Raw genomic sequence first — 16,275 nt, 5'->3', positions numbered from 1 at the left:
GGTCGTTAACCGTTCAAATAAAAGTCGGAATTTAATTGGTAGAATGAACGACGCAAAAAGAAAAAGATCGGAATTGGAACATCAGGACCTGCTGTGCGAACGTAGCCTGAGTTCTCTATAAAGTCGACCTCCAGGCCCTCATTTGCGATTTGCGTTCTCCAGCTCAGGCTCTAACATCTGTCAAGAACTCCGACTCATTCTGAATCTGCAGCCAAGCGTTTGTTTGGCCTCTGCTTGCTAAATCTGGAACAAAAGATTGCCGTTCTGCTCAACACTTTCATTTTTCCCATTAATGCTGTTTGAACTTTTTCACTTTTTGTCACTTTTTCTTCACAGTATTTTAGTTGGATTTTACATAAAGACCAGCAGATAAAGTAGTGCACAGTTTTCAAGTGGATGAAATACGACACACAGGTTTCAATATTAGTGATAAAAATCTGAAACGCTGGTGTGTGTGTTTGCATTCAGTCCCTCTGAGTCAGTTCTTCGCAGAATCACCTTTTGCTAACATTTGAAGCTGCCAAGTCTCACACAACTAGAGAGAAAAGGCTCTGGCAGATTGGAAGGAGGTTTTCTGTAATCATGTTTATGTTAAATTCTTCTCAGAGATTCTTTATTGGGTTTGTCTAATGTGTATAGGGTCATGTGCTGTGTTCTCAATCATATGCAGCAAAAAGTTAAATTAAAGTCTCGTGTGACAAAAACACATCCAGCTGTTTGCTTCTGGCCGTCTCGCAACAGAATCAGATCAGGAAATTTAAATGAAATTCCACAAAAAAAGGAAGCTGATAATTTACTAAAGGCAATACTGGATTTAGGCGTATCAGAGTAAATGGGCTAAATAAAAATTAACAAATATAATTTTTTGGGGGAGAAAAAAATTAATGTCAGGTATTATTTTCTTCTCTTTTATTTGCTAACGTCACAGGATTTGAAGAGGTTCAAGGTGTACGGATACTTTTGCCCGGCACCCTAAATAAACCCGCTTATCCACGAGAATCCTTCAGATAATTGCACATCCTGTTTCTGAGTTAATTGTCTCGGTCTCATCAGAGACAGGGGGAGAGAGAGAGAGCGGAGGGCGAGAGATGTTTGTTGTTCTGGGAAGGCATCTTTTCAAAAGAGTGCGCCGACAACACTAAAAGGAGTCGGGATGAGTTCGGCAGTCGTGTTCCAGCTACATTTTACGCATTTGCCGGCCCCCGACGTTCCTCAGATTTGCACGAGAAGAAAGCACAGAACTCTGAGAGACGCTGAACTGTAATGTTGTGACAAAGAGATGGAAATGCGGAGAAAGACGGAGACGCGCGTCACATTCTCTGCCCCATTAGGGTGGCTTTATTTGGGGAAGACTCAGGTGTAGAACTGCTGCATGTTTTCTGAAGGCAAACTCCACTCTGCTTGTTTTCAGGAAAGTTAGGAGTAATGGTAACAGGTTTACTTACAGTATTTTAAACAATGAGGAATGTACAACGTTTAAAAATTATATATAAGGAGTTTTAATTGATTTATTAAGAAAGATAATAAGATGTTTATGTCAGATTTGTGGCTTTTCTGTTGCAGTTCTAGCACAGTATCACTTCCCTAAAGGTTTCTTGTGTTTATTCATGTTTCAAAGTGAGTTAATGCAAAAACACAAAATCTTACCAAGAAGATTGGTAATCTTTCAAATATGTCAGTACACTTGAATTAAGACAAAACTAACTTAAAAGTAACCTGTCAGTAAGATAAAGAAGTTTGTTTTAAGTCAGTATATAAATGAATAAGTTGAATATAAATGCAAAAAGTACTGTTTCACTGGTTTTTTCACTGTTTTTTTCAGCCTGAGAAACAAGCTCATTCATCTTGCTGAAAAATTACTTTTAAGATCACTTTGTCCTACTTCAAGTTTAATAAGATATTTGCACTTGAAACTAGACAAAAATACTTGGTAGGATTTTGTGTTTGTGCCGTGCAGTTTGGGAAATCACACACTGCTCCAGGCGAAGAAAACTCCAAACCAAACCTGAAATTGGTTAGAACACCAAGAAAATGTTTTCCAGCTTGCAGCTTTGGCAACGTCTCACAGCTTGATGACATTTCAGTGTTGCATTTTTTACACGCCTGCATTTCTGATTTTCTTTATTTCTCCTGTTTTTATCCCTCCGGTCTCTTGCACATGCTCCTTTTTTTTTCTTCCCTTTTTTGTCCAGACACGAGATCATTTTCGCATCGCAAATATATTGAAAGTTTTAGTGAAGCAGCTCTGTGGATCAAACAGGTTGGTGGTTGTTGCTTGGCAATGGGAGCCAGGAGTGCCTGGCTGGATTCTTGGGTGCAGAACTGAGCTGTAACACAGTTAGCTGGGATAATCCACTTACCGACCTGCACATTAATGTCTGCTTGTGTGTGCATGGGTGTGTGTGTGTGTGTGTGTGTGTGGACAGTGGAGACGTTGCAGGCGCTGGTGAACGGCAGCCTGGGGGGAGCGATGGCCAGCGTGCACGAGGGAGGAGCCTCCGGGCCCGTGTGCCTGCCCCGTCGGGCCGAGACGTTCGGAGGCTTCGACAGTCACCAGATGCACGGCGGCAAGAGTAAGCCCCGCCTTCTGATGTTGGATTAGATTGAAGGGAAACGCACCAAAAAAAAAAAAAAGAAAAAAGTCCCAATCCCACTGTAAAATTCCACATTTAATTGATCGAGTTGGAGGTGACACAGCACCTGATGCTTCCCACGATGCACCTGTGTTGGTGTTTTAGAAGCGGCTGGGGTTTCCTGAGGGAGGCGCGGCCTGAAGCGACGCCTCTCCACTGACCGGGCTTGAAAGCGGATGCAGTGCGTCACGTTGAGCTGGTCTAGGGTTCTGCTTCTGCATCCGCAGCCGAACAGGGACGGCTACGTTAGATGGGATTTAGTATTACTGACGGAATTTGTGGAAGCAGAGAGGGAGAAGAACGAAGCGCAGAATAAAATAGCTGCACTATGACGGAGATCAAAAATGGTTGTAAATGTTCCAATTTCCAACGGTGGAGTCACAAAGCAAATTATATAAATAAGACTCTCCCCATAAAAATACGGACCTTAGTATGTTTTTACTACTACTGCTGAGAATCTAAATGCTCAAATCCTTCATCTTTATTTTTAATCCTTTGTAGTCTTTCGTGAGTCTCTGGAAAATATGATGTCAACACCAAAGTTGCGTAACTTTTAATTTTCTGTTGTTGCTTCCTATGCGACCTGTTGATTAAAGTCACAGAGTCTCTCCTTGTGTTGCAACACAAATTGAATTTAGTCAGCATAAAAATTAAAAGGAGACAAGATTTTCCAAAACAAGAACATTTTATGTGTTGAGCTTTAAATCCTTGTAGGTTTATGTTTCTACTGGTTTCCCAAACAACAGACAGGTTTTTGTCTATTGTTCTTCTAAGACAATGTTGTTAGGTCAGATGGCGCTAAGAAAACATCTGTGAACAGCAGTTTTGAAGTTGTGCCAAAAAAAACTTATTACTTATTACTTATTAAGAATTACTGTCATGAAGACGAGTGCTGCGACGGCATATTAGGGCCATTGTACACAGGAAAAAAAACAGGATGTGTACATTTTTGGCTAAAATCGCAAATTTTTGAAATCAATCATTAAATATCAGAGTTTTTAATTTTTTTTTTTTTTATTATAATTTTTTGCAAATTTTAGATTTTTGGAGCTCAGAAATTTCCAAGTTTTTTTTCTAGAAAATTTCCGAGATTAACCTAAAAAGTTCTGATTTATTTATTTTTTGGCAGAAATTTACTCCGTTTTTTTCTATCTACAATGTCCCTAACACATCGTCGTAGATTGTGTTAGCTTTGTGCTACACACAGCGTTTTGGTTGTAAAATAGACACACCAGCTCGTCGTCGTGAGCAGGTAAAACATCTCACTTGAACCTCCTCCAAACTTCAACGCTACTTTCCAAAGATGAGACGGTTTTCTCTTATGGACCAGGTGTAGACGGATTTGATTTCCATTTATGGAAAAGACGGTTGATATTTAGAGGGCTACCTTACAGATAAACTCGGCGCATCTGCTTTTTGAAAAACAAAAAGAAAGCCTAAACATGATAAATCTTTTATTGCTGTTCTAACATGTCGCCTGTCTAAAAAGGTAAAAAAGAGCAAAAAAAAAAACCCCAACTTGTCATCTTTAAAATGCGATCACATCCATAACCCTACTCTGACGATTCCTGACACAAAATAAATGTATTGAATGAACATTATTTAAACTTTTTTTTTTCTTTTAAACATGCTCCATCTTGTTTGTTTCCCCGTCTCGCCAGGTGGAGACAGAGACGAGAGCGAGGACGCGGTGGGAGACCTGCGCAGGACGGAGTCGGACAGCGTTTTGAAGAAGGTCTGCATCTCAGCGTCCGGCTACTTCCTGACTCACACGCAGCCTGAGGCCATGTGTCCTCCTACATCAGCAACAGCATTTAGATAAATGTTGCTGCCCACCCACCCCTCCCCCCCCCCCCCCCCCCCCCACCCCACTGCTGGATTAGCCTCTTGACTCTTCCTGCCAGGTCTTGTTGCCACTGACGACCATCAGCTGGATATCTATCCGACAGTGGTGGGGAAGAAGAAAGAAAAACAAAAAAACAAACAAAAAAAACCCAAATCCACCTCTGTTTATTCCAGTGCTGGTGGCATTGTTGTGTCATGGATGCAGTTTTTTCTGCATGTAATAATTGTCAGGATGTTTTATGAATCTGTTTGACAAAAAAGTAATAATAATAATTACAGAAGCAGGCAAGCCCTTAGTGGAAATGTTCAGAGGAAAATATGCACTGAGCTCGAAATCAAAGGCATGTGCCACATCTTGAAGTAAAAAATTTTAACTTAAAAAAGAAAAGCTGCACATTAATAATCTTCTGCATGCGTGCGACTTAAATCGGTCTGAGTTCTTGTTTTTTTGCGTGCAGGGAGGAAACGCCAACCTGCTGCAGCTACTGAAGAGGAACAGTGAGGTAAGAACGCCTTCCTGTCTCCGAGCTCGCTAAGAGACGTCGGCATGGAAACGGTCAAAACAACCGTTGTTGCTGCAGCCCAGCCCATGCGTGTTGTTGCAGCAGCTTTTGGCTGTTGCACAAAGTGCTCTTTGGAAGTGTAATGAACAAAGAGACAGAGATGCAAGTGCCTTGCTAAATAGAAGATGAAGTACGTTTTTAAAAAAAATAGAGAGAAAGGGAAAGGTTACTAAACGTTTTTAGTTTTTTCAGAAATAATATCCAGATGTTGTTTGTGACACTACATCTGGGATGAGGCAATATGGACTTAGAATTTTATGGCAATATTTTGCGGTACTATTGTGATAACAGTAAAGATTGTGATAAAAAAAAGTAATAATAAATAGTTTTGCAGGACGGTGACTGCATGGCGCAGCATTCATATCACCATAAATACAAATATTCTCATCTGAAAAAGCCTTCTATGGGATGCCACTTACTAAAATAGATGTGATTTTTTATCACTACACTGCAAAAACAGAACATCTTACAAAGTGTTCTAGGTCTAGTTTTTACTGCAAATATCTTAGTACACTTTAAACAAAACAATATACATAAAACAATAGTTGCTTGTTTTACGTGTATTGATTTTTGACTTTTATGTAACTTTGATGTTCATCAATATTAAGGAATTATTGACTTAAAACAAGCTCATGTATTTTGCTGAAACGTTACTTGTAAGTTAGTTTTCCTGATTTCAAGTGGACTAAGATATTTGCACCAGAAACTAGACCGAAAATTACTTGGCAAGATGTTGTTTTTGCAGTTTAAACTAACTAAATTAAATCTTTTTTTTTATTTACTGATATTTATTAACACTCTTATGGAACAAAACATGGAACAAATAGCAAAAAATAAAACTTCTGATTGTGCTGTTGTTTTTTTTTTTACTTAACATCAAGAGCTGAGAATCGTCATGACAATAAATCAAAGTTTTTATCACGACAAGATATTTTTCACTAAAACTGATAAGCGATACGATAAATGCCCACTCCTACATGAGGCTGCTGTGTGCCTCAGATTTCACCTCCAGTTTCAGAGGGTTCGCTTCCTCAGCTGCTAGTAACATCACATAAATCCTATTTGTATGCTTGTAAACACTCAGCAAAGTAAAGGTCAGCGGCCTGGTCCTATTTAGAGTGTTTTAAAAAGAAGACAAATGTCACGTCCATAACACGCTAGTATGAAGCCCGGCTTCCATAAACGCTGCAGGACAGAGCCTATTCATGCCGCTTGAACTCTTTCACGTTTTGTCAGGTTGCAAACAAAAACTTTAAGGCGTTTTAGCGAGTTTGTGTGTTAAGACCAAGAAAAATGGAACGGGAGGGGAGAAAAAAAAAATTTTGTTTCAACATTTTTAGCAAGGCACTCTAAGCAGTTTAACACCAAGCGAGATGATAGCAGCAGGACGAACGCAGGTTGTATGACGGTCGTTGTTTTCACTGTTTCCCACAGCAGGTCCTCCACAGCGTCTCCAACCTGCATCTCCTGCTCAGCACTCTGCAGGTACGCCGCCTCTCCTCCAGTCTGCATCCGCTCGCTGCAGATCAGAACTCAGAAGATGGAACATTGTGAAGCTTTGTGTTGTTAATGTACATCTGAAAAGTTTATCCTTCTGCGTGCAGATGGACATACGCTGCAAAGACACAAAGTCTTATTTTTGTGTCTAATTTCTAGTTCAAATATGTTAGTAGACATGAAATAAGGCAAAACTAACTCGCAAGTAACCTGTCAGCAAGACATAGGAGCTTGTTTTAATTCAATAATTACTAGATCCGATATTGGAAAAAACTCTAGATTGGTATCGTAGACAGTACGCCCGATCTAGTCAGTCTATTTCTAAGCTTTTTGCTGCAAGTGACTTTATGCTTTATTACTTATTTAACGTTATATTTAGAATATAACTGCACTTTCTGAGCCATTTTAAAGAAGATTTGTTGCGGTTTATGTTTTCCATGTTTGACCAAGATAATCAATCTATTGTTTGTCAGTTTCACTTTTTTTTATTATTTATTTCACATTGACTGTTATGCTCCTATTTGCACTTAATGAGCAAATTAAAGTTCTGTGTTTTTTTTTTTACATTTGACCAAGCTTGTTAAGCTTTTTGGTGTATTTGGGTGTGCTGTACTGGTGCAGAATTATTAAATACATTTGTAGTTCAGTACAGTTATATCTGCGTTTTAAACAAAATGTTAAAAAAAAAAAAGAAACATTTTAAGTCAGTATCGGCCAATACTAAACCTCAGATATTGATATTAGTATCTGAAGTGAAAAAGTGAACCGGTTCCTTAAAATAGATTAAGGAAAAGTACTTAGTTATGAGTGAAATAATTTGCCAATGGAACAAAACATTTTTCCCATATTGTAACTTGAAATATCTTTGTCTTTTTCATCAAAATTTAAAGACTACCAAATCAAAACAAGCTCCTATATCTTGCTGAAATGTTACTAGACATGTCTCCGTAGACGTGAAAAACACGTCTACGGAGACATGTACACTAGAAACTAGACCAAAAAAACTACTTGGTAAAATTCAGATTTTGCAATGTAATGAAACAAACAAACAAAAAAAAACCCGTCTTAAAATCCAAAGAGTTCGTGTGTCTGATGTGATCTTTGCCGGCGGCAGGCGGTGGTGGTCCAGCAGGACAGCTACATCGAGGACCAGCGGCAGGCCCTGAGCGAGCGCTCCTCCTCGTGCTCGTCGCTGTCGCGCCAGTCGTCGCGGCCCAGCTCGCTGATCGAGCAGGAGAAGCAGCGCAGCCTGGAGAAGCAGCGACAGGAGCTGGCCTCCCTGCAGAGGCAGCAGGCCGCTCTGGCCGAGGAGAGGCGGAAGAGGGAGAGAGAGTGGGAGCTGAGGGAGCAGCAGCTCTCCGACAGAGAGTCCACGGTACACCTGCAGGTGAGACGACGCCTCGTCTTCCACCCACGTCCTTTTCCACGTCGGGCTCTTAAGTTTTCCAGGAGTGGGTATCACTTCATGCCGGAGTAGTTCAGAACTGCAGGGGCTTTTCTTCCACATCGTGCTATAAAGTAGAAACTCTAGTTCTCTTCACAGATTTCCTTAGTTGCTTGAAATTTCAAATAATCAGTCAATCGAGTTGATTTGTATGACGCGTTTCAGCACCAACCCAGTTCAAAGTATTTTATATCATAAAAAAAAGCAAAAAAAAAATTGAGAAACCAGTAACAAACATTTTGTTTTGTCACTATTCTTTTTTTTATACTTTCAGCTTGATGTGAGATGCAGATTGAAGTGATTGTTTGTGTTTATGGGATTTGGGTAAGGTGAAAGGATGTGGCTTTTTAGAGTTTCAGTGTTTCTAATTAGAATCATCCACTATTACAGGTTCACAGTGCTCTCAGGTATTAAAATAGTCTCCCAGGCCTCAATATTGCTATAAAACCTGTCAGAGGTAGAAAAACACTTGAAAATAAGATAGATGTTCACCTTCCCCCAAAAGAAAACCCATCCTGAAACATTCACCCAGAGCTGCAGTAGGATGGGTTACACCAAAGCATGGCAAGTGTTGCTATTACTGCACTATTGTTGTTTTGGTATATAAAGCAAAATACTAGGGATGCACTGAGAAATCAACTCTGATCTCCTTAATTTTATGAAATAGATGATCGGCCGATACTTGCATGAGAAATCAATATTTTCCTGTCTTATCTGCCTCTGCAAAGAGCTGAAAATCAGCCACTGTCTCTTTTGCTCTGCCATGGCAGAGGGCTGACTGCCAGAGACTTTTCATACTAAATAATTAATTATCATCCAAAAATGGGCAGGTTGGGCTTTTTAAAGGTGACCTATTATTCTTCCCTAAACAGGTTTTGATGGGTCTATGGGCTATATAAAATATATTTCTTAGATTTCTTAGATAATGAGATTTTAGTCTGATCAGTTCTGCTTTCAGAATGAGTTAAACCTATTGCCACAAAGTGCTCGGCTGTTTTTAGAAGCTTTAGAAACCCAAATGGAAGAACAAAAAAATGTGCAAAATGTGAATTTGTCGTAATAGGTCCTCTTTAAACATCGGTGATCGACCGGAAAACTGCAGTTTAGGTGCAATCCTATAAAATACTCAACCATTGAGGCTTATTTTAAGATGACAAAGTAATGAATGTGTTTTCTGTGCACTGTGTGTAGTTAATTTATAGACTGATAATCTGTCAAAATTTGAGGGAGGGAAAAACCTCAATTAAATCTTAGGATCTTTCCCCTCCTAAGGTTAAGCTTTCTTGAGGTATAATCGAGTGAAATCAGCGCTCAGACATATCACAGGACACATTATCTTATTCAAAGCTTTACGTTTATCGACCTTCAAAACCCGTAGCGTGTTTTTAAAAAGCCATCTTGCTTTCCAAGAATCGCATTCACGTCTTTACCACAAATCGGCTTCAGTGAACATTTCTGAGCGGTGTTGTTTCATGACAGAGATGACTCTGCCTCCCCTTCCACTGCAGGAGGAGGAGGTGCAGAAGCAGCATAAGCAGCTCGACGAGGAGAGGAAAGAGCTGCAGAGCAAGAAGGAAGAGTACCAAAGAGACCTGGAGAGGCTGAGAGACGCCCAGAGGAAGCTGGAGAAGGAGAGGGAGGCCGTGCAGCGGCAGATCCACAGGATGGAAGAGCTGCGGCTGTCTGAGGTGAGTCGGGGGGACGGATGTCAGGGAAATATGACAACCTGAGTCCTGCAGCTGGAGCTGAGGCTTGGAGTCTGACCGTCTTAAAGGGGGATAAACATGGTTTCAGTGCTCCAGGCAGTCCAAACAGATTAACTTTTCCTTTCACTCTAAGTCAGACATTATTCTCACCATTAATCAACGTTAAATCTTCAAAGCACACAAAATCTTACCAAGTATTTTTGGTCTAGTTTCTAGTGCAAATGTCTTATAGAAGACAAAACTAACTTACAAGTAACCTTTCAACGAGATGTAGGAGCTTATTGTGAGTTAATTATTGACTTTAAAGTCAATAATTTCTTGATATTGTTGAAAAACTGCTAGTTCCACTGGTAGATTATTTCACTTCTAACTAGAGATGCACCGATCTCCAGTTATCAATACTGATATTGATATCAGTATTGTTCCAATATTGAAAATAATTCTAGATCAGGTATCTGTGACAGTGTGCATAATGGCAGATCTTTTCAGTCTAGTTCTACGTTTTGTTCTCTGAGTGACGTCATGCTTTATTACTTATTTTTACATCAAATTTAGAAACGCTTTCTGAACCATTTGAAAGAAGATTTGTTGTAGTTTATTTTTACACATTTGACCAATGTCGTCAACCTGTTGTTTTTGTCAGTTTCTGTATTTATTTATTTTTCATTTATACTCCTAATTGCACCGACTGGACAAATTAAAGTTGTTTATACATGTTTGACCAAGCTTTTGAAGTTTTAGTGTGCTGTACTGGTGCAGAGTTATCAAGTAAATTTGTAATTCAGTAAATTTATGCCTGTGTTATAAAAAAAAAAAAAGATACTACACCTCAGATATCGGTAATGGTACTGGAAGTGAGAAAAGTGGATTGGTGCATCCCTACTCACAAGATGAATACAATGTCTTGTTAACCAATAAATACGTTTATATTTTACTGAATTTATCAATATTATAATTATTATTATTATAGTTATTGACCTAAAACAAGCTTCTGTTTCTTGCTGAAAATGAACTTCTAATTTGCGCTGATGTTGGCACCGGCTCACGTTTCCCTCCCGTGCCTCCAGAGGACTCCCTCCACGACGTCCGACGAATCCCTGTTCCTGGGCAGCTCCCAGTCCCTGGAGCTGGACCCCCTGGAGCTCTCCTCCTCCTCGTCTTCGTCCTCCACCCTGCCCAGGCTGCAGCCCCAAGGCTCCAAGGCCAGCAGGAAGGGCCTGAACCCGTTCACCTCGTCGTCCTCCGGCAGCCTCAAGAGCTCCGAGGCCAACAGCCACATCTCCAAGGGCTTCCTGCAGCTGACCAAGACCAAGAGCAAAGACGGGAAGAAGAAGAAGAAGAGCAAAGGCGGCAGCGCGCAGGCGGCAGGTAGGGAATGCCGATGGATTCAGATGAATTATTAAGCGTCTTACAGCGAGTTGAAGTAGAGTGTTTTACCGTCAGGGGGCACTTGGAGTCAGATGCAGAAGGAAAATAAGACTTGTGTTTAGGATGGATAGCAGATGTGTTAGATGTATTTTAGGGCCGCAAAGTTTCAAGGTTTCCTAGAAGATTTTTTTTTTCTTTTGCAGTTTTTATGCATTCCCAACAACTTTCCATGGAAAGCCAAAACTTTAAATATGGCTCTATACCTAGAGCTCTATACCTACAGCTCTATACACTCCATTTCTGTCATTCTAAAGTAGCTCAGATAACTACTTTAGAGAATAAAGATTGTGTCTTTATTCTGCTAATGTGATTATTGTCATAATTAATTCAAAATTCTCACAGGCTGGCCTTAATACTCCATCATACAACTCACAGTAGGGAAGGATGAAATAAAAGCCACATTTTGAAACTATTTCTGTCATTTGTAGTTTTGTTTTTAGAATAATTTACTCACTGAACTCAACCTAAATTAGACGTTTCACTGAATGAACTCCAGGAAGCTCCTGCATGTGGACCGGGTTCACATTTAGCCAGGTCGCTCCATCCTCTGTTTCAGCCGCCTGTGAACAGTTGTGATCAAAATCAGGACTATGGCTGCTCCTTTCACTCGTTTCATCCTCCAGAAGAGGATAAGCGGGAGATTTGAGTAGCCATATCAAAGAAAAGCTTCGTCAGCGCTCACTCCAGAGCGGTTGCTTCATCCATCGCGTGAGCTACACAGACATTTATCACTGGAAGCTTCTGGGTTTCAACTCCATCAGCGTGTCGTCAGACAACACCTTCTTTTTTCTTTTCTTGCCTCCCTGTTTTCACAGAGACCCGATTAGTATTTTGCACGGGTCGCCAAGGCGACGCGCACATTTGTTCCGGGAGTAAATTAGTTTGGAGAGTAAAATATTCAGCTGTCCTACATTTCAGGAAGGGGGGGAACTGCAGCACTCTTTTTTTCTTTTTTTTCCCCCTTTCCCTTTCTATATTCAAGATCCTTCCTGTGTTTACAGATCAGACAGACGCAGCAGAGAGAGAGAGAGAGAGGAATCAAGAAAAAAGAAAGATTTGGTATTAAAAACACTGAGACATGAGAGAAGCACAAATACATTTGGAGATGTTGGCTGTGAAATGAACATGCAGCACATTAGGCAGCTCCCTCAGGCGGCCTGTTGACTCTCCTTTAATGGGTCTGTGTGACCGATCCCGACACTGACTCCTCTCTTCTCCTCCCGTCAGACCCCCAGCATGTTCCCGAGCCCCCCATGGACGGGGAGATCTTCTTCTGCTAAGACTCTGCGGCGGCGACTCCATCGTCGCTCTCGACAACCCGGAGTCGACGTGTTCCTGCGCACTTTCTCAGTACGACATGTAGCACAGACTGCCCCTCCGTTTGGATTTTCGTTGAGAGGTGCAACCAAGAAGCCTTTTGTTTTGCTTTTCTCGAGGCTGGTACCGCTTCTTATGTTCGGCTCATTCCCAGATTCTTTATGGAATGTAAGCGATGGAAGAAGTAATAAAAGCACACCACACATAAAAAAACAAACAAAAACGTGCTGCATATTGAATCCGATAGAGAGAGAAACGACAAGATGAGTCCATCCATTATGCATCAGAGCATATGTTCCAGCTTTATTCCTCGCTGTAAAAGAGCACTGAACTGGGAGAGGCATTTAAAGACCCAACAGAAAAACTTTGTTTTAATGGAATTGAGGAATTTATGTATAAGGCAAAAAGGAAAAATTGTGGATTTGACATCACCAATCAGAGCCAATCAAAAGAACATGGGACAATTGCCACAACTCTTGACCAATTGATCAATTCATCTCTACTTTTAATCTAAAGTGAAAACCACTGCTTTTATTCTGTTGCCTCCACAAGCTAGACTCTTTTTTTTTTTTTTTTTTTTTCCAGTGCACGAACGCCCGTTCAAATCCAAACTCAAACTAAACCAAAAATACTTTCTTTTAGTCTAGTTTCTAGTACAAATATCTTAGAAAACCTGAAATAAGATAAAACCAACTCATGAGTAACTTTTCAGCAAGATATAGGAGCTTGTTTTAAGTCATCTATTCCTTAATATTGATGAAAAAAAGTGCCGGTTCCACTGGCAGGTTATTTCACTTATAACATGGGAAAAATGTCTTGTTCTAAGTTTAATAAACTTGCTGAAAAGTTACTAGTAAGTTAGTTTAGTCTTATTTTATGTGTACTAATATATTTCCACTAAAAACTAGACCAAAGTAACTTGGTAAGATTTTGGTTTTTTGCAGTGCAGGAACAGATTAGCGCTTCACCTCAACATTTTCGACACTGATCACTTTTGATAACAGTTAATCGACGACTGAAAAAAAAAAAAAAAAAAAGCACTGAAGGGCCTCGTGTTGTCCTGGCAACATTATCTGTTTTATCACAAGGAGCTGCTGCCTCTCTGTTTCACTCCTAACAAATCACATCACACATTACAACCACTTTCTTGTATTTTTTGCTGCCGCCAGATTGTAAGCTAAACGGACGTGGCGAACGACGAGTTAAGCAATCCGCGGCGGCTTCACGCCGTCCATCACGGATCCTGATGAGGTTGTAATTTATTTAAATTGGGGATGTCTCCATTTTGGAGTGAAACTCTTAAGACTCCGCTGTAATGAAAGGATCGAGACGCGCGCTATCTCTCCGTGTCAAACGGCTCAATTCATATCCTTTTAGTGTGTTGTAGAACCTTGGATGGATATTAGCTTGATCCCGGCGTTATCTGCCTGTCAATGAGCTTTTATGCAGCCCTCATCTTTCATCCGAGCCCAGACTACTGGAGGGGAGACAGCGGGGTAGGAGGGAGGTTTTACTTTTGTGTTTTAATTGCATGTAACTCCGCAGGTAGCATACTAATGGCTGCGGTTGAAGAATTTGCTCTATTTTTTTTATTTCTGCTTTTGGCTCTGATTAGAAAGTCCGTAAACGGAAGCTACACGGCAAAACCACAAAGCCTTTGGTCCAGTTTCTAGTGCCAATATCTCAGCACATTTGATGAGACAAAACTACCTTGCAAGTAACTTTTCAGCAAGTAATAGGAGCTTGTTTTATGTCAATAATTCCTTAATATTGATGAGAAAGTGCTAGTTCCACTAGCAGATCATTTCAGTGATAAGATGCTGTCGGTGAAATAATCTGCCAGTGGAAGAAGTAGTTTTTCATCAACTAATTATTGACCGATATGCTGAGAGATTTGCACTGGAAACTAGATGAAAATAACTTAGTAAGGTTTTACGTTTTTGCGGTGTGCCGGTGGGTTTAAAGAAGTGAAAGAAGGAAACACAAAAGCCACTAGACTAAAGCTTCTCATTTCACAGAGTTCACTCTGTATTTCTAAGCACTTTTTGGTCCCAAAACATTGATACATCTTTTATTTTATGTCAATATAGATTTTTTTATGTTTGTTTATTATTTGAAATCCAGTTGAACAACAATCCAAAGAGACACCATGTGTTCAAGTGTATAAAATATGTAGTTTGTTTTTGTTTGAGTTCTTTTTTTTTTCTTTCCTACAGTGCAAACTGCACTGTTTGTTCCTCCAAACCTAGATTTGTAGGCTGTACAGTTTACCTGCTGGACAGGTAGGATGAAGAAACAAAAAAAACAAAAAAAAAACATGAAGTTGTGAGAACAAAAACACAGTGTTGCAGTTTGGGAGCGAGCGGAGTCAACGCCACGCTTTGCTCTTTCGTCTAGTGTGCTCAGTGCTTGTTTGCTAGCTGCCCTCATTGCGTCTGCGTGCGGGACTGGAGTTATCGTAGGACGTCCCGTAAGAGGCTCACAGTTCCCGCCAATTATCTGCTTCACGTCTTTTTGTTTATGGATTTCTGTCGCAGAAACAGAAAGAAAAGGGCTTTTTATCTATTTTCTTCCTTTCTTTTTTTACCACTAGGGAGCACTGCACCGACTCGCTCCGTCCGGGAAACCAAAACAAACAGAAAAGTACAAACCCCGCTCCTTTCCCCCCGCGGTGGGAAATCGACTTTCTTCTCCTGTTGTTGTTGTTTCTCGGCGGGTCATCGGCGCACGGCAGATAATGTGACGAGCGTGGGCCCTCGCGCTCCGTGACATTTTCCCCCTGCGGCATTTGTAACCGACTGAAAGAACAAATAAGTTGTCAGATCGTAATTGGTGATTCAACGCAGGCAGTCGGCAGCAGCTTTAATGTTGGAAGAGTGCGGAGGGGGGAGGGCGTTCTGTGCCAGGGACAATCAGCAGGCGCAGTTCAGGAGAAGGAGCTCCCTCGTCCTCCACCACGGCGACCGTGATGATGATGATGATGATGAACCCGCGCATGTGTGTGTGCATCAGGTGAAGCCCGCGTAGCCTTAAAAACCTTGACGATAAAATGCACTAGAGTAGAAGCCAGCGTCTTCTCAGGACAGAGGAGAGCTTTTATACCTCTGCTTTCAATCGAAGGAAATGTTTGTACTATATAAATGGTACACTATTCATTCTCAGCATTGTAAAAACAAAAGAAAAGGGCAAAAATGTAAATATGATCTATGTATAAATAAAAACCAATCAACTGTACAAAAACAAACAAAACAAAAAAAAGCAACAAAACAAAAAATAGTTTGATTTGTGATTTATTGCAACATTTTGTAAGAATATTTTATTTATGACTACCCTAGTCTGTGGGGTAGTGAAAAATGTAAAAGCATATTTCACAATAATAATAATAAAAAATTCATAACACAGTGAATGGCTTATTGTGGTGTTTTGGTGGCGCTCCTCTGTTCTTCGTTTTGTCTCTGTAAGCCCGTCTAGTGTCGTCACGACGACCAGAACGGAACCGGAGAGCTGATGATGCTCCAAGTTTGAGTCCAGCTCATCAACAAAGAAGAATGGAAAGTTTAAATTAAGGTAAAACGTATTTCACCTTTTTTTTTTTTATTGTTGTTTGTTAGAACAGAAAAGTTGCTAAAATAACTTCAGATCAAATGTTCTAATTTTTTTTTAACATAAGCAAAAAAAGACAAAAAGAAATCCCACTAAATTTAGTTATAGTTCTAAGTTTCTAAGTACAAAAGAGTATTAGAAAATGTTAAAAATTAAATTACGAGTAAAGTAAAAAACAAAACAGAAGAAAATCATAGTATTTGAAAATAAAGTTGTACAAGAATAGAATGCTAGTATTA

At 40.2% G+C, this 16,275-nt stretch overlaps 1 protein-coding gene across 5 annotated transcripts in view; it reads left to right on the top strand.

Moving 5' to 3' along the window:
- Positions 1–15,611, top strand: part of akap13 (A-kinase anchoring protein 13) — a 135,020-nt gene extending 119,409 nt beyond the window's left edge. For 3 of the 5 annotated variants that reach the window (XM_032559925.1, XM_032559929.1, XM_032559924.1), the window contains 8 exons: positions 2,427–2,573; positions 4,295–4,368; positions 4,937–4,981; positions 6,476–6,526; positions 7,653–7,925; positions 9,491–9,670; positions 10,756–11,056; positions 12,118–12,337. In XM_032559925.1, coding sequence (XP_032415816.1) covers positions 2,427–2,573; positions 4,295–4,368; positions 4,937–4,981; positions 6,476–6,526; positions 7,653–7,925; positions 9,491–9,670; positions 10,756–11,056; positions 12,118–12,182 — 1,136 coding nt within the window. In that variant the 3' untranslated portion in view covers positions 12,183–12,337. The other 2 variants (XM_032559928.1, XM_032559927.1) reach the window with 2 other exon arrangements.
- The last annotated feature ends 664 nt before the right edge of the window (positions 15,612–16,275 follow it).

Source organism: Xiphophorus hellerii, chromosome 4 (genome assembly GCF_003331165.1).
Source record: "Xiphophorus hellerii strain 12219 chromosome 4, Xiphophorus_hellerii-4.1, whole genome shotgun sequence".
Taxonomy (NCBI): domain Eukaryota; kingdom Metazoa; phylum Chordata; class Actinopteri; order Cyprinodontiformes; family Poeciliidae; genus Xiphophorus; species Xiphophorus hellerii.
This window is presented reverse-complemented; position numbering and strand designations above follow the sequence as displayed.